The sequence below is a fragment of the Melospiza georgiana genome, chromosome 26 (assembly GCF_028018845.1).
Source record: "Melospiza georgiana isolate bMelGeo1 chromosome 26, bMelGeo1.pri, whole genome shotgun sequence".
Classification (NCBI taxonomy): Eukaryota; Metazoa; Chordata; class Aves; order Passeriformes; family Passerellidae; genus Melospiza; species Melospiza georgiana.
Window position 1 is genome coordinate 2888035 of NC_080455.1, and position 26954 is coordinate 2914988.

At 46.8% G+C, this 26954-nt stretch overlaps 1 protein-coding gene across 1 annotated transcript in view; it reads right to left on the reverse strand.

Moving 5' to 3' along the window:
• REXO1 (RNA exonuclease 1 homolog) overlaps positions 1 to 26954 on the reverse strand; it is a 54066-nt gene that overhangs the window by 8189 nt on the left and 18923 nt on the right. Inside the window, exons 2-13 of the mRNA XM_058040640.1 lie at positions 25114 to 26864; positions 21419 to 21520; positions 18985 to 19186; positions 18171 to 18334; positions 15972 to 16109; positions 12257 to 12380; positions 11067 to 11180; positions 8635 to 8772; positions 6569 to 6682; positions 4622 to 4695; positions 492 to 602; positions 8 to 123 (exon numbers count right to left, since the gene is read on the reverse strand). Coding sequence (XP_057896623.1) covers positions 8 to 123; positions 492 to 602; positions 4622 to 4695; positions 6569 to 6682; positions 8635 to 8772; positions 11067 to 11180; positions 12257 to 12380; positions 15972 to 16109; positions 18171 to 18334; positions 18985 to 19186; positions 21419 to 21520; positions 25114 to 26864 — 3148 coding nt within the window. The remainder of the gene's footprint in view (positions 1 to 7; positions 124 to 491; positions 603 to 4621; positions 4696 to 6568; positions 6683 to 8634; positions 8773 to 11066; positions 11181 to 12256; positions 12381 to 15971; positions 16110 to 18170; positions 18335 to 18984; positions 19187 to 21418; positions 21521 to 25113; positions 26865 to 26954) is intronic.

A 26954-nucleotide genomic window follows, 5' to 3' on the forward strand; every position in this document is an offset into this window, starting at 1 on the left:
TCCTCACCTGGTGTTGTAATCCACCACCTTGGAGTCTGGCTTGACAAAGGTGTCATACACCACCTTCAGCTCTGAGTTGATCACAGTCACTCTTGTCAGCTCCAGTCCTTGCTTAGTGTAGCACTGCAAGAACAGGGCAGATGTGATGAAAGGCACAGGCCAGAACAGTGTGGGATCAGTGGAGCCCCTCAGCCAAAGGCTGCAGCTCCCAAAATGTCCAAAATGCCCAAAAAAAAGCCAAAACACCCCCAAAAAATCCAAAACATTTGGTGCAGCAAGGCCAGGCAGCAGCACTGCCCAGCATGGGCCAGTCAGAGCCTGCCAGGGCTGCACAGCCCTCAAGCCAAACACAGCAATCAATAAGAGCTCATTTGCACCTCCAGCACCAATATTCAGAACAGAGAGAATCAGGTCAGCAAGCAGCTTCCCTCCAGCCACTTGTGTCACACCTCAGGCAGCCCCAATAAGCTTTGTTTTGGCTTTGGACCCACCATTTCACAGTCTAAGGCATAGATCCCAGGGTAGCCATCAGTTGTGGGCAGCTTCTCAAAAGTCTTGACAAAACCATCCAGGCTCTCCTTGCGCCCATCGTGCACGTGTTGCTGAGAGGAAAAGAGAGACAGCTGGTGAGCATGGGAACAAAAAGCCAAAGAGCCCACTGCAACAAACTTCCACCTCAGCAAAAGCGGGGTTTTAATGATTTCTTAATGAGGTATAAGTTTTGAGAAGTTCACAACCACAGCAAACACACCATGGGCAGCCCTGATTCCAGTGGCACGTCAGGGCTGGTGGCATCGTACTGGCAGCACATGCAGGAGCAGGACATGTCTGGGGAGAGGGAACTTTCAATCTGGAGGAGAATTAGTCAGGAAGGGTCACACTGAGGCCTGGCTCTGCTGGAACTCCAGCTCCTGGTTCCTGTGGCCAAGACAAGGCCAGGATCCTAAACCCAGACTCTCTTGGGTTTTTGGTTGTTAATTGCTGCCCTGAGATGTGCAGGGTGTCTCTGCTTCAGCCCACATGACTGAAGAATGAGTCTGGATCTTCACTTTTCTGTCTTGAAGTTGTTTATTAATTCTTATCTATAATATTTTCTTTCTGCCCAGCCGAGATCTGCTCAGCAGGGCAGCCACAGGCACTCTCTGTGTTGTCCTTTTATACCACAAACTACATATAACATATTTACACTTAATTCCCAATACCTATCACCTGTGTTAGACAGTGCACTTCTACTCTAAACCAATCCCAAAGTGCCACCATCACTGTAGAAAATGGAGATAGAGAAGAAGGAGAAAGGCTGGACATGCCCAAGTTCCTCCATCTTGTCCCCATAACCCCCATACCAAAAATCCTAAAATCTACATTTTCATCCTGTGATCATTTTGTTACTACACCATTCAAAGCTGTGTGACTTTCAGGTCCTCATACAAAGCTGGTAACTTGCTCCAGGGGTCAAAATCAAATCCCCAGGTGCTCTGGGCTGTGTGCCAGGGTCTCTGAGCCCCCTGATGGGGCCCTCAGCAACTCTGGACACCCAGAGGGATGCACTGAGCTCTGGTAAGACTGTGTGCACCCACACCCAGCCAGCCACACCCACAGCAGCTCCAGCCCACCAGGACTTGAGGCAATAATGGGCATTTCCAAGCACTCTGCATTGTTCCCAGCTCCAGGGTCAACAAGATCCAGCAGGAAAACTCAGTGAGTGATTTCACAAGTGGTTTTAGCCAGCGCATGACTGAGCTGCTGTTGCAACACAGGTACTCCCACACTCCTCCACAGCTCAGATCCCACTGGTTACCCTGAAACCCTCCTGGCAAGCAGGGGATCTGAGCTGGAGGAAGCTTAAAGGGGAAGCAGGAACAGGTAACAGAGGGCAAGGCAGAGCTGGGACTGCCCTTTTGCCTGCTGACATGGTTTTGGTAAAACTAAGCTGCACCACACCCAGAGGTGATGCTCTCCCTCCCTTATTCCCCAGTGGGGTTTTTGTTGTGCTGAAGTTTTGCCTGTCCCTAAATCTCCATGTACCTGTGTACAACCACAGCAACCTGGGCACAGCCTCCTTTGCCATATCCAACACCAAGGAATCACTGAATCCTTAAGGCTGGAAAGGACTCCCAGGGTCATCAAGCCAACCCAGCAGCCCCACCATGGTCACCACTAAACCATGTCCCCAAGTGCCACACCCACGAGCTTCCTGAACACTCCCAGGGATGGTGACTCCACCACTGTCCTGGGCAGCCCCTTCCAATGCTTTACAAACCTTCCAGTGAGGAAATTTTCCCAATATCCCACCTAAACCTCTCCTGGCACATCCTGAGGCCGTTCCCTCTCCTCCTGTCCCTGTTCCCTGGGCTGTCCCCTCCTGTCAGGAGCTGTGCAGAGCCACAAGATCTCCCCTGAGCCTCCTTTTCTCCAGGCTGAGCCCCTTCCCAGCTCCCTCAGCCTCTCCTGGGGCTCCAGACCCTTCCCAGCTCTGTTCCCATCTCTGGACATGCTCCAGCCCCTTCAGATCCTTCTTGTCATGAGGAGCCCAAACTGTGCCCTGGATTTGAGGTGGGGCCTCAGCAGTGCCCAGCACAGCACAGAGCTTCCCAAAGGTTTCACCCTACAAAGAATGAAACTGTTCTGGTTTGTCCCAGGACTAAAGGCTGGAGAGAGGAGGAACTGAGGCCCTTGTAAAGCTGCCATGTGTGGGCAGAGAGGAAACCAAAGCAGGATTTGCATATTTTCCTTCACAGGTCACTGCTGCAGGTACAGCCAGAGCACAGGAACTGCATCATCTGAAGTTAATGAGGCAGCTGGGCCAACACTGAGGCCAATCTCTCCCAGATTCCACAGCCAGCACTGCTCAAAGGCCTCATGGATCACAGCTGCACTTGTCCACTCTGCACCCATGGCATGGAACTGCTCTGCTGAGGGACTGGGGAGAGCAGCTCAGCAGCCAGGAGACACCAAACACTTCTCCCTGGCAGCTTCAGCCCTTCCCTCCCTCTGTGATACAACACAACTGAGCTGTGAGTGAAAAAAAAAACCCCATTAGGTATTTTTGTTGTCATGAAAATGCCCAAATCTTCCTGGCTGGGAGGAGGGCAGGGAAGTTGCTCCTGTTTTTTGAGGAAGCACAAAGAGCAGCCTCTGCAGGCTCCCTGGAGCAGCACAGCTCCCTCCTGCCATCTCCTGCTTCCCTGCTTAACTGCAGCAAACCCAGCTCACTCACACAGCTGAGTGCCAAATTCTGGGTTTTCCCACCACTGCAGGGCAAAACAATTTAAGTTGTACTTGATTTATACATTTAAGGGAAGCCACTGTTCTGCTAAAAGCTTAAACAAAGATTTCCCTGCCCTGTGCTTGGACACACACAAGTTTTCTGACCAGCTTACTGCTCCAGTTACTGAGAATGGTGTCTCATTACAAATATTTTCTGTTTTCAAAGCATTTCTTCAAAACTGAAGGATTCTGTGCTCCCTAAAACCCTAATATCAAAAAATTTCACTGCATGCTCTGATGGTGAGCAGGCTGTGGATTCAATCTTGAATCTACCAAAAGGTGCTGTGAAAACTGAGGGCTTATAAAAAGGAGGGAGAGAGACTTTTTAATACTGGTATGGAAGGACAGGACACAGGGAATGGCTCCCACTGCCAGAGGGCAGGGCTGGGTGGGAGATTGGGAATCAGGAATTGTTCCCTGGGAGGGTGGGCAGGCCCTGGCACAGGGTGCCCAGAGCAGCTGGTTTTTTAAAAATCCTAAATTCAAGTGGAAAAGAACAAAAAGTAATAACCTGATGCCATCCAATCCAACTGTGCAGGGCAGGCTTTTATGGTGTAAACAAATAAATTGTAACAAACCTGGAATTTTGCCCAGAATCACCTTCTACCTCTAGCCTTTGGTTCTCCCCTTGTGTGGCAGCTGCCAAATGTAAAAATGCCCCTAAAACAATGACAAGAAACATGCCCAGAGACCTGGGAGAAAGGCACAGGACAGACTGGGGATGTGGGGTGGCACACCAACTCTCCTGCTGCCTAAGGGAAAGAAAAAAGCACCTGTGCAAAGGTACCCAGACCCTCTGCTCCATCAAACTCCACACCTGAGAAGCTTTTTCATTCTTTTTCTAGTGCTGGGCTCCCTCAAAAGAAGTTTTGTGATATTTTGGAGTTACAACAGGCTCCTTGGGAAGGTTCTTCCCCTCATTACAATCAACAAAACTTGTGAGAAAAGATCTGTCCACCAGGATAAAGTTATCTTAGAATGGGAATCTGGAAAGGAAAAGATGGGAAAAAGGGTTTGGCACTGTTGCCAAGGCCATGAAACTGCTGCTTTAAAGGAAATCCCTTATTTCTCATTCCTTCTGTGATTCACTGAAGAACATGAGCTTTTCTATGTCCCTCAAGCAGATGATAAATGATCAGGATAAATGAACCCAGCCCACTCCAGACAGCTGAGTGTCAAATACTGGATTTTCCTACCACTGCAGAGCAAAAAAAAAATTAAGTTGCACTTGTTTTATCCCCTTAAGGGAAGCCATTGTTCTTCTAAAGGCTTAAGCAAGGACTTCCCAGCCACTGCCACTGTGAGCAGGGCACAAATGTCACAGAGAATAAAGAGGTGTTGTTCCATCACTTACTTTAGCAACCTGGCAGCCTGGTGACCCCACAGCTCCAGAGCAGCAGCTGTAGTGAGTTTCCCACCCACCTGGCACTGAAAGAGAAAGAGAGGAAGGGTCAAGGAGAAAATTCTTGTTAACAAGAGACCTGAACTTCAGCTTTCACTGCAGATCCCCTGGATAAGCATGACAAGAATGTGTCAAACACAGGGGGAAAATAACTGTGGATTCAGAGGCAGCAATCTAAAGAGTTTAAGTCTCTGGTACTCAGCCAGACAAACTCCAGAAGCCACTCAGTGATGGAAAACCAGAGCAGAGCTCAAACTAGGTTAGTGCCTTGCTGCAAATGAATTCAGCCAAGATCAGTGAACTCTCCTGGGAGTGACAGACCTCTAGTGCTCCCAGTCAGCCTTTTAAAGGGCTGATTCTTTTCCAAAAGCACAGGGAGGTTTTTTCCTTTACTTTTCTGAAGAAAGATGAAACCCTCTGCTGCAGCCCCAGTGTCACATTCTGAGGACAGCCAAGCCCAGCAGCTCTTGGTGAGGTCATTGCAGTGACAGGCACAGAACTGCCACCACCTGGGGGTGTGACAAGCCCCAAAATCAAGCTCAAAGCTGAGGAAGAGCCTGTGTTTGGGGCTGGAGCATGGGCAGCAGGACCAACCTGTGGTTATTAATTACTGTGGGGTTGTTGTGGGTCCCAGGACAAGGTGAGAATTGACTCCAAGTTCTCAGAAGTATTATATTATATTATATTATATTATATTATATTATATTATATTATATTATATTATATTATATTATATTATATTATATTATATTATATTATATTATATTATATTATATTATATTATATTATATGTTATACTATGTTATATTACATTATTATATTAAAATATATTTTAAAATATTAAAATATATTATATTAAATATATATTATATTAAAATGATATTATATTAAATGGCATTATTATAAAATTATATTATATTACATTATTATATTATATTATATTATATTATATTATATTATATTATATTATACTATACTATATTACACTATATTATGTTATACTAGATTATATTATATTAAAATTATACTAAAATTATATTAAAATTACATTATATGAAATATATATCAAAATTATATTATATTATATTAAATGGCATTATTATAAAATTATATTATTTACAATTCTATCATATTACATTATTATATTATATTATATTATATTATATTATATTATATTATATTATATTATATTATATTATACTATATTATGTTATACTAGATTATATTATATTATTATATTAATATTATACTAAAATTATATTAAAATTATATTATATGAAATATATAGTATATCAAAATTATATTATATTAAATGGCATTATTATAAAATTATATTATATGATATTACAATATTATATGATATTACTATATTATGTTATATTATGTTATGTTATATATTATATTATATTATATTATATTATATTATATTATATTATATTATATTATATTATATTATATTATATTATATTATATTATATTATATTATATTATATTATATTATACTATATTATATTATATTATATTATATTATACTATATTATATTATACTATATTATATTATATTATATTATATTATATTATATTATATTATATTATATTATATTATATTATATTATATTATATTATATTATATTATATTGATATACTAAAACTACACTAAAGAAAGAGAAAGGAGACATCAGAAGGCAAGCAAAGAACGATAACAAAAAACCATGACAGACTCAGAGAGCCCAACACAGCTGGCTGTGATTGGCCATTAATTAAAAACAATTCACATGCTGGGTAAACAATTCTCCAAACCACATTCCAGAGGAGCAAAACATGGAGAAGCTGAAGTTTCCCAGGAGAAGCAATGGTGGCAAAGGAATTTTTAATAAAATATGACAGGGCTGTCTGTACCTCTCTGCTTGCGCAGCCGCCCCCAGTGGTGCACGCACTCCTCCCTGCGGATGCAGCTCCCCGAGGCTGACACCATGTACTCGGTGCCACAGCGACAGCAGATCCTGCACGAGGCTTGGGGACAGGAGACAAACAACAGCCAGGTCACTGCAAGCAGCCCTTCCTAGCCCTCACCTGGCCAGAGCAGAGTAAATCACCATCACTCAGCCCGAAATGCTGTGAAATGATGTTTTCTGTTATAAACTATTCCAAATATTGTTGCAAACTTCTATGAAAGCACAGAAATCCCTCTGAAATCTGCCCCCCCAGAGGCAAACACAAAGACTCTCCAGTGGCTTTGGTTCACATAAGCTGCCCCCAGTTCCAGCAAGGTTTGCTGCATTGTTTCTCCATGCACAGCAAATTACGTTGGAGTCTAACACAGTTATTTTAAGAACAGGATAAATAAGTCATTCTTTGGACACCAGAGCTAATGAAACCTGGTTTCCAGGGGATCTGTGCCTTGTCACTTCCAAATGACATTTTAGCCCTTCTAGGGCACAGTTTTCTGTCAGGATTTTCCAGCAGGAGCACTCGGGTCAGGGCCTGGCAGTCTGCAACTGCTCCCTCCTACCACCTTAGCCTTTACTGCCCAAAATTTGGGGAAGGGAGATGCAAAAAGCCACTGGGAAGGAGCTATCATCCTTGAGATCTCCATGCAATTCCATGATTCCACCAAAATTCCATTTTTGTGTGAGCATTAAAGCTGTTAGCACATTCCCAGCTCTGCCCAATTGGTCACAGTGGCAGCAACAGCTTTAGTTAAACAAGGAGAAATTCAAAGATTCTGCAGCATCTGCAGGAAACTACAGGAACAAAACCAGGAACATGGGCTCAGGTTATCAAGGAGCTGGCTGGTTTCTGGGAAAAAAGGGCTCTCACAAATACAGCACTTGACAGTGTTAATGCAAGAGAGCTTTTGCCCAGGTTGCTTCAGCAACCACAGGACAAATGTAGGCACAAGGTGTTAACATGGATGAGCACTTAACACACTTTAGTGAGGTCTCTCCACACACATGCTCAGGAGAGCGTGGCAAAGCACCTCAACAGAAACCACCAGTCTGGATTTTATCCTGCTGCAGCAGAGCCTGCTTTAGGCAGGGACTGAGGAACAGAAATCTTGCCATGAGTTCAGAAAATTCAGAGGAAGACCCCATCCTGTGGGTTGACCCAACCTGTGGGTTCAAGGCTAGGTTGGATGTGGTTTGGAGCAACCCAGTCTGGTGGAAGGTGTTCCAGGGAGTGGAATGAGATGGGCTTTAAGTCCCTTCCAATCCAAACTGTTTTGTGATTTTATGATCACTGCACAAAGGGCTCTGGGGAAGTGTTTGGCCCAGCAGTGCCATGAGATCAACAGAAAACTCTGCAATCCAGAGCAGCAGAGCAGGACCCACTGCAAAGCCAGCCTGGCCCTGTGTCAGTCCTTATCCCACCAGAACAGCAGCTCACACAGACTGAGACAGAAAAAAATCCTTCCCCTGGGAGAGGGGAGGGTCACCAAGTGCAGAACAGGAGCCTCTTCCCAACTGGTGAATTGCTGTTCTTTGGCAGCACAGAATCCTGGAACTGCTGAGGTTGGAAAAGAGCTTTAAGATCAAATCCAACCATCAACATCACCACCATGGTCACCACTAAACCGTGTCCCCTGTGCCACATCCACACATTTTTTCAACATTTACAGGATGATGACTCCACCACTGCCCTGGGCAGCCTGTTCAATGCTTCACAACCTTTTCCACAGAGAAATTTTCCCTTATATCCAATCTAAACCTCCCCTGGTGCGACGTGAAGCTGTTTCTTTTCATCCTGACACTTGTTACCTGGAAATTAGAAATTAGAAACCTCCCTCAGCCTCACAGACTATAAACTCTGGGTCAAAAATAGCATTCTGAGGATGTGAAAGCTGAAGAAAGAAACTCTCCATGCAGCAGAGCTCTGCAGCCACACTCCCCATCCCAACAGCACCAAGGGGCAGCTCCTGCTGTGTCCAGCAAGCCCTGCAGAAGGAAAGAGGCAGCAGAACTTACAGTCAGTGACTTTCTTCTCCTCTGCAGTGTAGAGCACAGCCCGTCCAGCCTTCTCAGGGTGAGGCATGGGGTACCCATTCTCCTTGAGCTGCTCCTCAGTCATCAGGTACTCCTTGAGGCGCCGGTACAGGGCAGCTCCTGCACACAAACACACAGCTCAGCTCTCAGCACCAAAGCACTGCCTGTGTTTCTGCCTTTACAAACTCTCCTGCCTTGATAAATTGAACTTCCCCCACTGTTCTGAACTTGTCTCAGCTCAGGATGGACAGGGGAATAGGTGTTGGGTGGTTATTTTTAAAATCTGGCCATTATTGTACAAGTTGATTTTTAAACTCTTTGAACAAGGAGCATTAAGTCTGGAAAGCACAGCTGGAAGAGAATTCCTCCAAAAGGTCCATCTTCAGCCTTGCTGTTACTGATAGAACCAACACAATTTGGGTTGAAGGGACCTTGGAGATCAACCCATTCCACCCCTGCCATGGCAGGGACACCTCCCACTGTCCCAGGCTGCTCCAAGCCCTGTCCAGCCTGGCCTTGGGCACTGCCAGGGATCCAGGGGCAGCCCCAGCTGCTCTGGGCACCCTGTGCCAGGGCCTACCCACCCTCACAGCCATGAATTCCTGCCCAATATCCCATCCATCCATTATCCCAATACCTTATCTATCCATTCCCCATCAAGCCATTCCCCCTTGTCCCGTCACTAAATGTGAGATTTCTCCCATTTCAGTGTTTAAATGCAAATATATCTGATAATTAGTAACACAGCCCTCAAATACCCCTCAAAGGCCACCCACAGCTCCCTAAAAACTTCATTATCCAAAGTTTCTTCCTGCTACTGATCTCAGGCTGCTTGTTTCATTTCACTGAATAATTATAACTTCTTGCACTCTGCTCAATATCTCCTTTGGCTGCTGCATTAAACCCTTCCAATATTCCTGGGTGCCCTTTGATGTTGCTTAGCTGAGCTATATTGGCCCTTTTAAGCTTTCTCAATGTCAATTCCTTCTGCTCCATGGCCTCCCTGGCTCTCCTCTGATCTCCTCCACAATTTGCCTACATCTCTTGGCAACCAAAATACCCATAACTGATTTGAGCCCACATGAAAAATGCTCGTGGCACAACCCTTTGGCTACGATACGACCTTACTGTGACATTGGTGAGAGTGAAACTGAGCCCTGCAGAGATGGAGGTTTTTAAGTTTGCCTTTTAATCTGACAGGCACATTGTAAAGAACTGCTTCAGGGCAAGAAAGCTGAAGTAAAATTATGCCCAAAGCACAAGAGGCAGCTCTGAATGGTTATTGATGCTCCATCAAAGCCAGCCAGGCTGCAGCAGTGACCTCAGAGCCCTAGTGAGGATGGAAGGAGGGCACTGGTCAGTGGTGCCACCATCCCCCAGGGGACCCTGCAGCTCTGTGGTGCAGCCAGAGAACAGAGAAATCCCAGCAGTTCAGGTCATAAAATCCTGAATGGGAAGGGACCCACAGGGATCATTGATCCCAGCCCCTGTCCCGGCCCAGCCACCCCAACAACCCCACCCTGAGCAGCCCTGGGAGCTCCTGCAGCTCTGGCAGCCCTGGCACCATTCCCTGGGCAGCCTGGGCAGTGCCCAGCAGCCTCGGGGGGCAGAACCTTGCCCTGAGCTCCATGCCAAGGCCTGGCACAGCTGCAGCCCTTGCTGGGCTCCTGTCCCTGTGCCAGAGCAGAGCTCAGCCCCTGCCCCTGTGCCTGCCCTGGGCAGGAGCTGCAGCCCCCGAGGAGCCTCCCCTCAGTCTCCTGGGCTGCAGCTGAACGAGCCAAGTGCCCTCAGCTGCTCCTCAGCCCTTCCCCAGCTCCGTGTCCCTCCTCTGGGCACTCTCCAACAGCTTTGGGTCCTTCTGATCTCGTGGTGCCCAAAGTGCCCCCAGCACTGGAGCTGAGGCTGCCCCAGGGCAGAGCAGAGTGGGACAATCCCTCCCTGGGCCTGGTGCCCCCAGCACAGGGTGGCCCTTGGGGCTGCCAGGACCCAGCAGTGACTCAGATCCAACTTGCACTGACCAGGACCCCCAGGGCCCTTTCTGCAGTGCTCTGAGATGAGCCAGATCTGCTGAGATGCCTGCAACAGTTGCTGTGCACATCCCAAGGGATGCTCCAGCCTTAGAAGAGCTCAGCTTGGGCACCTTGGTCTGGTTCTCTGGCTGTCTGCTGATTTCCAGGGCATCTGGGTCCTGTTTGGCTTTGGGATTTGCTGCTGCATTTCTTTTTTCCTTCCCCAGCTCCAAGTCCCTCCTTTGGGCACTCTCCACCAGTTTTAGATCCTTCTGGCAGTGTGGTGGCTAAAATGCCCCCACAACCTGAGGTGAATGCACCAGCCAGATCCTGATCCTGCCCCCCCAGTCAGTGTCACAGCTCAGCCCCCCTCAGCAGTGAGAGCCCAGCAGGAGCAGCTCTGACCTGTCAGATCCTCGGCTCTCAGGCTCCCTGAGCGGTTCAGGGTGAAGCTGGTCTTGGCAGCAAGCTTCCCTCCCAGAACAGCCTCGTGGGACACCACCTTCTTGTTGCTTGTCTCTGCAAGGAGAGGGAGCAGCACAGGGGGACAGAGATCAGGTACCCAGTGGGTGACTTCAGTCCCAGTTTGGGACACTACACATGGGCAAAAGGATGATTCTGTTTATTCTCTTTAACTCTTGTTTTGCTCCAGAAATGGATTCTCTGTGCCACATGCTGGCCCAGCATTTCCATCCCAGCACCAAAGAGAGTATTCTGTTCACACTGTCAGCCCACAGCAATTTTAAGGGCAGCAAAGACACTTTTCCAGTTCTGCTAGAAACTTGTAGCTCTCCCAGCTCACTCTGCACAGCAAGCCCTCTGACTGACCAGAAGAGAGGAGCCAGCACAGAAACAACTTGACCTCTTCATGTGCTGTGTGAGGGCATCACCCACCCTCAGGAAGCAGCTTTGATTCTGGGGCTCTGCAGACCAACCTCCCACACAGGATCCTTCAGCTTCTTTCAGAAAGGAGCTTCAGAGCTCTAGAATATGCTCAACACATCAGACAATGGCAGAGAGGAGCTTTTTACTAATCATTAACTGGCAGCCCTCTCCTAAAGGCCAGCCTCCAAGTTCAGCTGCTCTGCCTAATGGCCAGGAACGTAATGAAGACAGAGGGGAGAAAAGGGAAGAGACCAAAGAAAAAAAAAATTCACAAGAACAGCACAAATTGATTGTTTAATGTACCCTCTCGAGAGCCAATAATGAAATGTCTTAACCCTCTTCGTTTCTCTCTTGAAGCTTAATGTGTGTAACAGATTTCTGTGGTGATGGACGAGTCTATCACTTTGAAGGCATCATGTGAAAGTTACTCCATTAGCAGGGCTTTTCATTTGAAAGAACTTGTGCTAAAAAAAACCCCACCCATGTGGCATTATCTCCATTTAGGCTGAGAAAGCCAACAAAGCATTGCAGGACCTGCCTCTTGAAGGCCCATTAAGGCTTGCCAGGCTATAAAAAGCTTAAACTGGAGCTGTTTGCCTTTCAGCATAATGCTGCTGAGAAATGGGTTCTGGCCTTTTGAAACAAGTTTCTCTGTGTGGTTTGTAATCCCAGCAGGGCTCCAGCTGCCCAGCTGCAGGGTTGGTACCTACTGTTGGTGCTGGCTGGGGAGTTGGGCACGAGGCTGCGGAGCTTCTTCAGGGTGTTCACAGCCACGTTCAGGTAGATGTTGCGGCTGGTGCTGCGCTCATAGGCCACCTTCTCCTCTGCCAGGGCCTGGGAACAGCACAAATCATCACCACACACCCCCTGCACTGCTCACAGAACCCCAGAATGGTTTGGGATGGGAGGTGATGAGGTCTCTGGTGTTCAAATGACCCCAAGGTGTTGGAAAGTTTCTTTTTCCCAGCCCCGGGATAGAAGAAGGCAGCAGAATTCCTTGGCTCTGGTTCTCAAGGCTGTTTATTGTGACTGTGGGCTCTTGGATGAGGGAAGAGATGAGAATGTTGACTCCATGTTCAGAAGGCTTGATTTATTATTTTATTATATATAAATATATATTACATTATAACTGTACTAAAGAGAAATAGAAAGGAAGGGTTTCCTCAGAAGCTAGCTAAGCTAAGAATGGAATGGAATGGAATGGAATGGAATGGAATGGAATGGAATGGAATGGAATGGAATGGAATGGAATAGAATAGAATAGAATAGAATAGAATAGAATAGAATAGAATAGAATAGAATAGAATAGAATAGAATAGAATAGAATAGAATAGAATAGAATAGAATACAATGATAACAAAGCCAGCTCTCTCAGACTCTGCTGGACATAGCTCGGTCCTTGATTGGCCATTAATTATAAACATCCAAGGTGGCCCAATCACAAATCCACCTGTTGCATTCCACAGCAGCAGATAACCATTGTTTGCATTCTTTTTCTGGGGCATCAGCTTCCCAGAAGGGAAAATCCTAAAGAAAGGATTTTTAGTGAAAAAGATGTCTGCGACAGTTTATTTGTTCTTATCCAACACATTGTCTGTCTGACCTGCTGAGATCTGTCTGGCAGGTCAGGTTGGGGCACACTGACCACCCTCAGGGCAGGGTTATCTTTTTATACTAAAAACTTTGTGTACTTTATTTATAATAATTTTCCAATACCTATCACCTATGTTAGACAGTCTGTCTCTACTCTAAACCAACCCAAAAGTGTCACAATCACAGCAGAAGATGGAGGACAAGAAGAAGGAGAAAGACAGAACACACTCAGATTCCTCCATCTTGCCTCTTGAACCCCCATTCTAAATCCCCAAAATCCTACTTTTTCACCCTGTGGTAAATTCACTATCATTCTATTCAAACCCTTGTGGCTTGTAACTCTTCACACAAAGTTGGGAATTGTTTCCATGGGCTAAAATCAAAGGCACAGGTGTTTGTGACTCCATGCCAAGGTCTCTGAGCCCCCTGCCAGGGTCTGGAGTGCTCCAGAGCAACCAGAGCAATGTCCTGGGTTCTGACAGGGAGGAACCTCAAAGATCAGTTTTTTCCACCATCCACTACCCCAGATTGTTCCAACCCCATCCCACCTAGCCTTGAACACTTCCAGGGATGGGGCAGCCACACTTCCATGGCTTCTGGATAAAAGAAATGTTTGGTTCTTAAATACAGACTCCAAGTAGTGATGCCTCAGGTTTGAGCTTTTCTATTTTTCACATTCTGTGCTGCTTTAGTGGGTGGGACTGGGTTCATATTATGGGATGCTGAGCTCTGTGCACAGAGCTGGGAGACAAAACAATTCCTGCTCCAGCTGGGCACCAAGGACAAATGATCCAAATCTCAGGCCAAGAGCACAAACACCGTGGGATGAAGAGAGAAAAACAAGCAGGGTGGGACTGCATGGGCTGGGGCTGGAATTGGACAATGAACTGCAATGTGCAAATGGAGCAGAACTTAAAAAATTGAGACCCTGTGACCAGGTGTTCATTTTGTGACCATTTTGGTTCACCTGGGGTGCAGCCCTGGCTGGGCTCTTGTGCTGCCCAAGGTGCATCCACTGAGGCCTTCTAATGAATCCCTGCTTTATTCTTTAGTTCCATCTAGTCTCTGTTCTAGCTCAGCCCTCACAAGGCATCAGTAGGACCACAAAAAAAAAAAGCCTGACAAGGAATTGACTTATAAAGCAGAATATGGCACCAATATTTGCTGGTAAGTAAGAGGAAAAAAAGTAATTTTATTTTAAGCAAAGTGCTGGAAAAAGCACTTTCATGTGAAAATTTCCTGAAGAGATTAATAAAACTTTCCTACTTAGCAAAAAAAATTTTTTTCAAACTTTAACATATTTTAAATTGGTATCATCCCTTTTCTTTTCCCCCAGTATAAAGTCTGCTGCCACCTTGGCTGAAGTATTCCAGAGCTGCTCTTGCTCCCAGGAATATCTAACCTTGCCATGTTTTCATCAAGTAATTCTTGATTCTTGTTCTTGGAACTGCCTGGGCAAGGCTGCTTTCCCCACTTTGGGGCAGTGCAAGATCTTAACTGGTAAGGGAAGGAGGTTTGGCAAAGGGTGACTCCTGGGGAAGGTGGAATCCCACAGCAGAAATCCTCGTGGTGTCTGCTTTGTTTTGGGACACACCACACAATGCCCCACATTTACCCAACTAACAACCAAGCTTTTCCAAGAAAATGTATTACTCTCTCCACTCTGCTTTTGGATATCCTACTGTACTGTCCCTACTGCTAAAAAGCTCCTTAAAGTCTCCTTAAAAGCCTTCAGAAACAGCAAGGAACCAATTCCCAACCACACACACCTATCCCCAACACTTCCCTGGGCTCAACACTGATTCCAGGAGGTGTTTCTGGCTGCACTAAAGCAGAAACTCTTTGACCACAATGAACATTCCTCTGTTTTCCTCTCCTGGGGTTATTAAAGGGCTCAGGCAAGATTTCCAAACGAAGGGAAAGATGGGATTTCCTACTGGAAGCCCCCACTGGAATGACACTTGCTGTTGTCCATTGTGGTGATATTTAATGCTAGTTGTGGACAGGGGAATCTTCAGGGAATTAGGGAATGGTCTGGCTTGGAAGGGACCTTAAGATCATTGAGCTCCCACCCTGAAGTTTCTGCAAGCATAAATGCAATTCAGTTTTCTGGATTTGCTACCATTTCAGAAGGTTTTTGTTGCAGACATCTTTTATAGAAAATCCTTTCCTTAGGATTTTTCCTCCTGAGAAGCTGAGAGGCCTCAGGAACAAAATGTAAACAATTATTATCTGCTGCTGTGGAATGCAACAGGTGGATCTTTGATTTGCCCATGTTAAATGTTTGTAATTAATGGGCAATCACAGCCCACCTGGCTCAGGCTCTCTGTCCAAGACAGAAGCTTTGTTATCATTCTTTGCTATTCTATTCTTAGCTAGCCTTGTGATGAAATCCTTTCTTCTATTATTTTAGTATAGTTTTCATATAAAATATATTGTATTCTATATTTATATAATAAAATACAAGTTATATAAGTATAATATTAATATATTTATATATATAGTTTTAATATAATATATTATATAAAATATATATTAGAGAAAATTTATATATTATATATTATATATTATATATTATATATTATATATTATATATTATATATTATATATTATAGAATGTATATTATATATTTTATATATTAATATATTATATATAATACATATTATATGTATATAAAATAATAAATCAAGCCTTCTGAAACATGGAGTCAGATCCTCATCTCTTCCCTCATCCAAGAACCCCTGTGAACACCATCACAGGTTCTGGCCAAGGCAGAGGATGCCATTCCCTGCTGCAATCATTACTCCTGAGAAGCAGGGATGTGTACAGACCTTGTCAAAGGCTTCCTGGGAGGAGGAGCAGAATTTCAGGCACTCATCAATGAAGAGATTGAGATACCTCTGACGAATGTTGGTGGGGACTTTAGCACCAAACTCTGTGGGAATAACAGGCCTCTGTAAAGTGGTGCTCTGGAGGTGAGACAGAGAGAGAAAGAGGCTGGTCAGGCTCCAGGAGGTTGCTCTGAGGCTCTCCCACTTCCTGTTATTAATCATGGGGTGAGTTCCTTTTTGAAAATCTGCCCAAAGCCAAACTTAACACGCAGCACTTTTGGTACTAAGAATACCACTTGATGCTTCACCACCTTCAGTGCTCTAAGTCCTTCAAAACCAGCTGTATTTCACTCTAAGTCAGCCAGGAGCCAGGGACTCCAGGGGCATTAGTCACACACAGCATTCCAGAGCAGGGCATGCTGACATTTCCAGTGAGAGGGCCAAGGTGAGGATGGCACCAAGCACCACTGGAGCCATGAAAACACATCACAGTTATGGGCACCACACACAGGTTTGGTTCTCTCGCTGTGAAAAGAGAACAGGAGGCCCCACCTATCCCACCCCCATTCCTGGGGCATTCCAGCAAATTGATTGCATTGAGGGTTTTCCTCCATTTTTAATGCCAATCATGATGATCCTAAAAGGATTTACCCCTTCAATTTACTGGCATGTTCTTCAAAAGCTGCATGTTGGGCTGAGCTGTGACCCAGCACTGCAGCTTTCCATTTCACACCAGTTTATCCCCCCATCACAGCACACCTGCCTCTTTTTCAGAGAGGAAAATGTTCATTCATCTCTAAAACACCCAATTGTTTTGTCAGTTGTCCTCCATCCCACCCAAGAGATATCCATTAGCCAAGCCATCTGCTGCAATCTGGAATGAAAACAGCTCTGTGGAAGGTGTGAGGTTGCTCCAAGCTGGTCCTCTCTCAATGGGAGAAGTGCTAATTTTTCCCAGGAGACTCTCACCTTGATACCCTGTTCAAAGGGATTTGGTCTTTTTCATTAAATATATAAATTCTCAACCTCTAATATTATATCCTTAAGCACCTCTGTAACTCTGCTAGATATTTTATCCTTTCAGTTATTTCTCTTATTTTTAATCAGCTTCAAGTTCTTTGTTACTATGGTGGCAGTTTGGGTGGAAAGGAAAAAAAATTACTTTTCACTCTTCTAGAAATAATCAGAGCAAGTTATGACAGATCTTGACACAAACCATCATCAATAAATGGATTTTTAACCAAGTCCTGGCACTAACCAGTTCTGCCATCCACTCCAGCAAACAGCTCCTTATGCCATCCCCAGGCTGCTCCAGGAGAATTCTGCTCTCAGTTGTCTTAGCAAATAACAGATTCCCAATGCCCATGGAAAGGAGGGAACTTTACAGAATCCCTGAAAGGTTTGGGTGGGAAGGGGCTCTAAAAATCATCCCATCCCACCCCCTGCCATGGCAGGGACACCTCCCACTGTCCCAGGTTACTCCATGACCTGTCCAGCCTGGCCTTGGGCACTGCCAGGGATCCAGGGGCAGCCCCAGCTGCTCTGGGCACCCTGTGCCAGGGCCTGCCCACCCTCACAGCCACCAATTCCTTCCCAATATCCCATCTAACCCTGTTCTCTGGCAATGCTCTCTCCCTGTGTCCTCTCACTTTGCTTAGGAACTCACAGCAAAGGCACCCAAAGGCTGGGCAGAGATCCCAGGGGATAAAGAGAAACAAAACAAAAGCAACTAACAAAGACAAAATAGTCTTTTCTTTAAACACCAGCAGCAGCATGAAGTTCAGTGCTCACATTTTACTATCTATGTCACAGAGGGACATTATTCATAACCACCAGTGTGGCCCACAGAGCCTGGCAAGGCCATGAATCCATCCCTGGCTTTTGAGCACAGGAGGTTCCAAGCCCCTGACCCAAACACACCCAGGCCAGTCAGCACAAGAGAAGGCTCAAATTGGAGACAAATTATCAATATTCACAAAGATCAGAGCAGCATTTAAGTATTTCTACCTTTTTAAGCTCCTACCACTTGAGTGTTTAATTTTTTATACAATGCTATCTAGGAAAACCACAGGAAGAAACAAACCCACTCAATCAACATAATCAAAACACCACTCTCAGGGAGTGCTAAGTTTGGAACAGCAGGATCAAACATTCCACCCTCCCTGGGGAATGACAGGAAAAAATTCAAACTCCCCTTACCTGTAAGGAGGGAACATGTGCTACCCTTTTGGGCACGATGGTGCTGGTGGTCTTGGAAGCCATCCCAGCCAAAGTGCAAGGCTTCAGAGGAAGGGTGGAGGCTTCAGAGTCATTGGAAGGTGTGACACTCCTGCCACCAACAGCTGCCTTGCTGCTCCCAAGGCCTGCAGGGAACACAAAACACTCAGGGACAAATCCTGCCACTGGGCTCCGGGCTGCCAGAATGAACTCACTATCAAAGGCCAGTACTGCAAGCTGTGATTTTCTCAAATCCAGGTCTCCAAAGGGACACAAATTGGGCAATTTTACCACCTTGCAGGCAAGGATGAAGAAATCATCTGCCAGGAAACGTGTCTCATTTGGGTTTGTTTGGGGTGACTGAGTCAGCAGAGTTTAAAGAGGTAACTCTGGCAGCTGGAGGCACTGACACCCCACACTCAGCTCTGAGTCCTTCCACCACAAAGGCTCAGCAATGAGCCTTCATTAGCACTTCCCTCCTGCTCTGCCCGCCCCCCGAGGCTTCATTGGAAGAGGGAATGAAGAGCAAACACAATCCAAGGAAGAAACAGAAAAAGGAGAGGCTGAAGTGAGGGAGGTTGGGTGAGACACATCAGGCTGGACACGTCTGACCTGCTGCTTTTCACAACAGGGTTGAATTTCTCAGGGAAAGACCTTCCACTGGACGCTACCAGCAGAGATTCGAGTCATGGCCAGTCCTACACATCCCCTGACAGTTTTACACGTGCTTAGGAGAAATGTAAACCCAGGGGGAGGAAGGACAGGACAGCGACCCCAAATCCCACCGCTGCCTTACTTTGCTTGGCCGCTGCGGTGAGGGCTGCATTTGGCACGTGAGCAATCCTCCTCTTTTCTCCTGGCAAACAGAGAGAGGTCTTTTGAGCAGCCCCAACCAGCTGTGCTGCCTGCTGCTGAGCCAGCTGGATCCTCTGGTAACACACCTCCTGGGCCGTGGGGGGACGGTAGGGCCGCACCACCGGCTTGCTCGGGGTCTCTGCCTGCACACACAAACAGCATTTAGGGCCAGCAGCTCCCCTGCTCCATCCACACCCCCCAGAAAGGTCTCTTCTCCTCAAGCCCTCTGTTAGTTTTGAGAGGACAACATCCCAAGTGTGTTCCAGAATGAAATAATTAAGAGTCATCCTTTAACAAGCATGGCATTAATGATTCATGCTATGGGAAGGCCTCCCAGCTCACTGGCACGTTCCTCAATTCATGAGCTGCTTTTAGTGGCTGTGCCCAGCCCAGTCCTGGGTTCTATCAACACCCTCAGCCTTGCCCTAGCACACAGATCCTGTGCTGCCTACTTTGCTTTTTACAGCAATAAAAAGGTGACACCAATTCTCCAGTCCTCTTTGCCACAGGACACTGAGCTCCACTGCTTCCTCCCTGAGGACACCTGCACCCACCTCTGCACCACAGCAGCTCCCACCTCTCTGCAGCCCTGGAACTGCTTAAAAGCCTCACAGAGAAGTATTTATGGCATCAGAGCATTACATAAACTGATTTTCTGAATTTCAAACAGGCTCTGTCCCTGCCCACTTCTGGAGGTACCTCAGTTACAGCACAAACAGGTTCCACACGAGTTTCCTTTGATGGCCAAATTTAGGTTTGCAGGAAAAGTGCCAGAAATTATGTCAGCAAAGAGAGAAGTTTCCTAGCAGCAGAAGTGCAAGAGAAGCAGCAGTAGTACAAACTTCTCCCTCTACTTCACAGCCTTTGAAATGTGAGGAACAGGCCTTGAATCTCCTTGGAGGAGGGTGGCCTGTGAACACCTGGGGACAAAGCTGGCACCTCCTGCATTCCCGGCCTCTGATGCTGACAGCAGCTTCTGGATACCAAACTGGGTGCAGTCAGACATTAAATTATAATTACAGACTTCCAAGCAGCACAGGCCACTCATTTTCTGCCTCACCTGCAATTCCTTTGGCCCCCATTTCCCCTGGCAACCAACCCTGAACTCGCTCCCTCCCCTCCTCCTGCTCAGTCCCTGAGCCATAAATCATGAGCAAGACTGAGCAAATATTCCACTTGGAGGGACACAGCAAGGCACGTTCTGAGGTGAAAAGTGGCAGCTGAGGTGTTCCAGCACCTCCTGGGCAGAGCTCTGAGCTGACAAACTCCAGGGAATTCAGGTCCTGGAGCTGAGCACACCAGATCAGCTCTGTTTGCCCAAGCAAAGGCTCTGCTGAGGCTCCCATCTTTGGAAAGCATTTTGGGATCAGCTGTCACATTAAGAAAATATATTTGAAGGTTTGTACATGTCTAAAAGGTGCCTCTTTGCAACAAATATTTGAGTTAATGAATTTCCAAGCCATTTGCTTCAGTCTCTTATCTCTTCACTTTGGAAGAAAGGGCCCTTATCAAACCACACGAACTGGCTGGAGATATGTAGTTAAATAAAACCCATTGTATTGACCCCAGGGCTTCAAATTATTAAAGGCAAAAAAATCCTTCCTAGGCAGAGAGGAAAGGCAGAACAATTAATTTGGACTACCCAGCTCAAATTAGTGCACAAGCCTCCACTCTTATCCTGCTGCAACATAAAACTAATCTGAGATCAGCACCTGGAGGGAAACACATTAAACCCTCAGAGAAAACATGAATTAAAATCCCAGGGAGAAAGGAATAAAAAAATCAGATTTTTTTTGCTTCTTCTTTGCCTTTTTTTTTTTGTTTGTTTGTTTTGTTTTAATTTTTCTCCTCTGTATTTGTACAATTGGGAAAAAAGAGTATCCAAACAAATACTGCTGAGATCTTGGCTGATTCAGAGGAGATGTAAGGTAATGGTTTTAAACATCTGAGTAAATTCCTGTAGTATCTTTTAGATCCACAACGCACAGAAAAATACCAGCAGATACAGAGTGACCTTGTGTGCAGTTAATTTTTATTGAAATCTCTAAATTAAGCTGTACTGGAGAAAAATGAACACCCCAACCTATCCCAAAGGGTTACTAAGAGCACAATCCACTCACTCTTCCCAGCCTACCCTTGGTTTTAGGAAGGTTTTTTGTTTTACTGCCACTTTTAACAGATTCTAAACATGGGAGATTTTTGAGGAATTGGAAAGAGAGGAAATAAAACAGCCATAGATTGATTCCAGCACAAACAGCTCCCACACTGCTGCCTGGCCCTGGGAGTGCAGCCTTTGCCAGGGTCAGGACAGAAAATCCTCACTTGGAACAACCTAAACTCATCTGCTTCTAATCTGCTTTTAAATCTGCACTTACATTTCCTTGTTTGACAAGATGAGAGATCCTTCTTTTTTGGCCAGGAAACAAGGTAGTTAAATTATCTTCTGTCTTTTCTTCATTTCCCTCCTCTTTGGATGGCTGGAAAACAAAAGAACAGAAGAACAGACTTGAAGATCCCTCACAAGAGGGAGATGTGGAAATTCCCCTTTTGGGTTAATCCTGCAGAGGACAGGTGGGAACACGTGGCCAGTGACAAGAACCTTCCAGAAGCCACCAAGGAACAGCAGCAGGACATTCCCAGCCCAGCAGCAGCTCCATGAGCTGGCATGGGGCAGGATCAGCCTTACCTGGCACAGGAGCCTTGACCAGCCCTCCCCTGGCAGCCACTCACACTCCTCACCTCCCATGGCATTTTCAGAGTCCAGGGGGGTTAGGGTGGATTGGTTTTTAAGAAGTTGGGAACTGACTCATTCTGCCCTGGGCAGTTGCTGACACCTGCTCAACACCAAACCACGGTGTCCTCACCCCACATTTATGGAAATATTTCCTGCAGGCTCAGCCACAGCTGTCACTGCAGGAAGACTCTGGTGACACAGTGCAGGTCACATCCAGACACTCAGCAGGAGGCAGAAACACCTCTCTAGCCAAAGCTACTCCAAGCTGACACCTCAGAGCAACTCCTGGACAAGGAGAACCCCTTGGAAATCTGCTTGAAATTCGACTCAGTTGTTAATTGATAGAAACTTGTTAAGTGATTTGTTTCTCAAAACCCCAGCTGCTCTCCAGACAATCTTGGTTTGAGTTTCTCAAAACAACTCCTGGCAAAACTTTGACATGAGCCTGACAATCTCTGAAATTCAGCAGCAGAGCCAAGGCTGGATTTAGGGATGAGCTTGGGCACCACTTGGGACAAACCTGTGTTCATCACCACAAGGGCACCCTGAATCACCTGGTTCCCCAGGAACCCCAGGGTTTGTTAATTCACTTCCACCCCTAATAAACTCTCACAATGCAATTCTGCCAGGCAGAAATCACTGCACTGCCACATGCAGCTCCTGCAATCACAAACCCTGGAGTATCCTGAACTGGAAGGGAACCCTCAGGGATGATCAGTGCAGCCCTGTCCCTGCCCAGCCACCCCAACACCCCACCCTGAGCAGCCCTGGGAGCTCCTGCAGCTCTGGCAGCCTTGGCACCATTCCCTGGGCAGCCTGGGCAGTGCCCAGCAGCCTCGGGGGGCAGAACCTTGCCCTGAGCTCCATGCCAAGGCCTGGCACATTATTGAGCCCAAACAACACAGGGTTGTGCTGGTTTTGCACAGCCTGGTGTTTGGTAGTGGGGGAGGCACAGAGGTGGCTTCTGTGAGAAGCTGCTGGAAGCTTCCACCATGCCCAGCAGAGCCAATCCCTGATGGCTCTGAAGATGGACAGGCTGCTGGTCAAGGCTGGGCCAATTAGAGGAGATGGGAACCCCTGTGTGATAACAGATTTAAGAAGAAAATCAAAATAAAGTAAGGCATGCAGTTTTCATTCCAGCTAGAGAAAAGGAGGCGAGACATGTGAGGGAAACAATGTGGAGACACCAAGGTCAGTGGAGAAGGAGGGGCAGGAGGTGCTACAGGCACCAGAGCAGAGATTCCTCTGCAGGCTGTGGTGATGACCATGGTGAAGCAGCTGAGCCCCTGCAGCCTGTGAGGATCCATGGGGATGCAAAGATCCACTCTCAGCCCTTGGGGATGCAGAGATCCACTCACAGTCCGTGGGGTCCACAGGGGATGGAGAGATCCATGGGGGATGCAGAGATCCACCCACAGCCCTTGGGGATCCACAGGGGATGCAAAGATCCACTCTCAGCCAGTGGGGATCCATGGGGGGTGCAGAGATCCAGGGGGGACACAGAGATCCACCCTCAGCTTGTGAGGATCCATAGGGGATGCAGAGATTCCCCCCACAGGGATCCACAGGGAATGCAGAGATCCACTCACAGCCCACGGGTGAGGTGCCCATGCTGGAGCAGTGGATGCCTGGAGGGGGCTGTGATCCAGTGGGAGACCAAGTGGAGAGAGAGAGAGAGGGGCTCTGCTTCCAGGCTGGAGCAGCCTGGCCTTGGATGACTGCAGCCATGGCACAGCAGCTTTGAGGGGCTGTGTGCCCATGGAAGGGACTCTCATAGCAGCAGTTTGGGGGGCTGTGTGCCCGTGGAAGGGCTGTGTGCCCATGGAAGGGACTCTCATTGCAGCAGTTTTGGGGGGGCTGTGTGCCCATGGAAGGGACTCTCACTGCAGCAGTTTTGGGGGGCTGTGTGCCTGTGGAAGGGACTCTCATAGCAGCAGTTTTGGGGGGCTGTGTGCCTGTGGAAGGGCTGTGTGCCCACAGAAGGGACTCTCATTGCAGCAGTTTTGGGGAGCTGCTGCTCCTGAGAGTGGACCCACATTGGAGAAGTCCATGGAGAGCTGTCTCCCCTGGGAGGGACCCCACAGCCTCACAAGGGAAGGATTCCTCTCCCAGAGCAGTGCAAGAAAACCTCACTGATGAACTGACCAAACCCCCATGGCCTCTCTCCCTGCACTGCCTGTGGGAAGAAGGGAAGGGCTGAGGTGGAAAAAGCTGTTTTAAGGGTCTGTTTTACTTCTCATTAGATTCTGATTTTGTTAGCAATAAACTCACTTTGTACCTCTAAGCTGAGCCCTTGGAGTGCTCTCTCCTGGTCCTTACCTCAACTCATGAACCCTTGGTTTGAATTTTTTCTTTCCTCTGTGCAGCAGGGGAGGGCAAGTGAGTGATTTCCATGGGTGCCTGGTGTTTGGCCAGTGTGAAACCACAATGGGTCCATCTAGGAAATCACTCCATAAACAAAAACAATGTCCCATGACCAATCCCACCCAGACACCCATGTCCCAAAGAAGGATCCCTGTGCTGCAGTGAGCCTCCTTCCCCAAGGAGCAGGAAACCACACCTGAGCACAGGGATGCAAAGGAGCCACATGTGGCTGCTGACAGCTGAGCTTTTGTCACTCCAGGCCACAATTAACTCCAGGCCTCTGGTTCAGCACTTTCTGAATTCACTGATCAGTAACTCCTGCTACAGATCATGTGCCCTTCAACTATTTTCTTGTTATGTAAATACTGTCTGTTTTATCTCCTTAGTCTGAAGCCTCTGGTACCATTGGAAGAAATTTTACCTTCAATTTTTTGCTTGCACCACCCACAGGTATCCAGAGATCCTGAGCAACTACCTGTAATACACATTTAGAATAGGGAAGATGAATTTGGAGAGTCTCCAAAGTGTCTGACAAGTACTGGACTTGCACCAACACCCTGTCCAGGTTCTACCTCCCCCATGTTCCTTAAACTCTGCTGCAAGAAGAAGGCAGTGCCCAGGCTGCCAACCTTAGATTGGCATTGAAAACCCCAAAACTGACTCCCTGCAGCCTTTTCTCCAGCCATCTACATCCACAAGGTTCTCAGGCCAGATGGAGACAGAAGTAATTGATAATCTTGAAAGCCTTCCACACAAGAGGGGACTGAACCCTCACATTTCACAGCAGCTTTGAATCCAGCAGGTAAATTCAGGAGCAAACACTTCCAGGCACTCAGTCACAACAAGGAAGAGATTCTACCAACACATGGAGTCTCCCTCTTTAGCTACTTGAGATAAGCAGCACCACTAAACCAAACCAGAATCCTTCCACCTTTGGAGGGGATAGAACCAACACCCCCAACCCAGCATTACCTGCTTGCCCAGCCTTCCCTTGTCTTCAGTTTTCACATCTTTAGATTCATTAAAGATCCTGAGACACTCCTCCATGGGATCTGACTCAAAGTCCACATCTTTCTCAAGGATGGAATAATCAATGTCATCAGATGTAGAGGAGGATGATGAGGATTTGGATAACTTGGAGCGTTTTGCTTTCTTTGTCCTGTCCCTGTCACTGTCAGAGGCTGAGCCAGAGTCAGCCCCATCCAAGTCTGAGCTCACATCAAGCAGTGAGGAGGACAAAGGCCGGCCCCTGTCATCCTCATCTCCACTCTCATCCCCAAACAGGTCCACGTGACTCAAACTCTGCTGCTTCTGACCCTTCTTGGGGTCTCCTTGTCCTGCACAAGTGACCTTGTCCTTCTTTCTCTCCAGGGAGCTCTTGGTCCCTTTCTCCTTGCTTTTACGACCAGAGCTTTCCTTGCCATTTTTCACATCAGCAGTTTTGCTCTGAGGATCCTTCTTGCTGCTCCCCACTTTCTCTGTGCCCTTGGTGACACTCTCACTCTTGCTTTTCCCTGAACTGCTGCTGCTGGACTTGGATTTTTCTTTCTTACACCCATCCACTTTTTCTGACTTGTGTTTTTCAGGTTTTTTCAAGTTCCCATCTGTTTTCACTTTGATGCTTTTGTCTTTGCAGTTTTTCTCTTCATGCTTGGTTTTTAATTTTTCTTCTTTCTTGAGCACTTTGTCTGCATTTTTATTTTTCTCCTTCTTCCCAGCCTCACTGAGGCCTGCTGTTTTACTAACATCAATTTTCTTCTTTTTTGTTTTGTCTTTGGATTCCTTGTTTTTATTTTCAATGTCCTTGTTGTTCTTACCAGAAAACAACTTCACTGCCTTTGAGTTCTTGTCTGATGAGCTCTTGGCAAGGTTTTTCTGTGAATTTGGAAGGTCCTCCCTGTGCTGTGCTGCTTCTTTGCTCCCCTGGGAAGCAGAGCCTTCCAATTTTGTGCTCTGCTCTTTGCTAGAGGACTCATTTGACTCACTCTCTGAACCAGCTTTTGAGGGTGAACTACCAGAAGCTGTTTTATATTCCACCTCAGCCTCATCTTCAGAGGAGGAGAACCTGGCCAACACCTCATCATCATCAGGATCTTCACAGAGCTTCTTCCTTGACGGAGAGTAGGAATCCTCATAATCAGAGGCTCTGTCCCTTTTGGACCCCTTGGTTGTGCCTTTGCCCAGCAGCCTGGCAGAGTAATTGGAAAGGGGGTCATATTCCAAGTCTGTGGAAGGCTTGGAGTCATCAATCACATATTTGTTGTTGGTGACAGTGCTGCTGTATTTTTTATTCTGCACCACAGCCTTGGGGACGTACTCCAGGGAGCTGCCCTTGGAGCGGGAGGAATCCAAAGTGTATTTACTGGAGCGGGCAGCAGCAGCCAGAGGAGTGGGGTTGTAATCTGAGTTATTATTGAAGTTGTAGCTCCCTGGATTGTACTCCAAGGAGGCAAAGGAATCACTCTGAGGCCCAGCAGCTGACACAGGTGTGTTTGAAATGAGTGAGGAGCCCTCTGAAGCACCAAACTCCTTCGTGGTTTCCAGCAGCTCCTCGTACTTCTTCTGCTCCCTCTCCACTTCGTTCTTCACTGCCTCAATGGCCTTGTTGACCAGCTCCAGCTCCAGAATTCCAGGTGTGACATCTGTGATGTCAGCCAGAAAGCCATCCTCCACCTCCAGGGAGGGCCTGGGCAGCTCAGGGTTGTAGGGATCATAGCCTCGCTCTGCAAAGAGGAAAAAATCATTTACTGCCAGCAATTCAAGTAAAATTTAAAATGAGATCTTTTTAAGGTGTGTTTTGATCAAACCCCAAC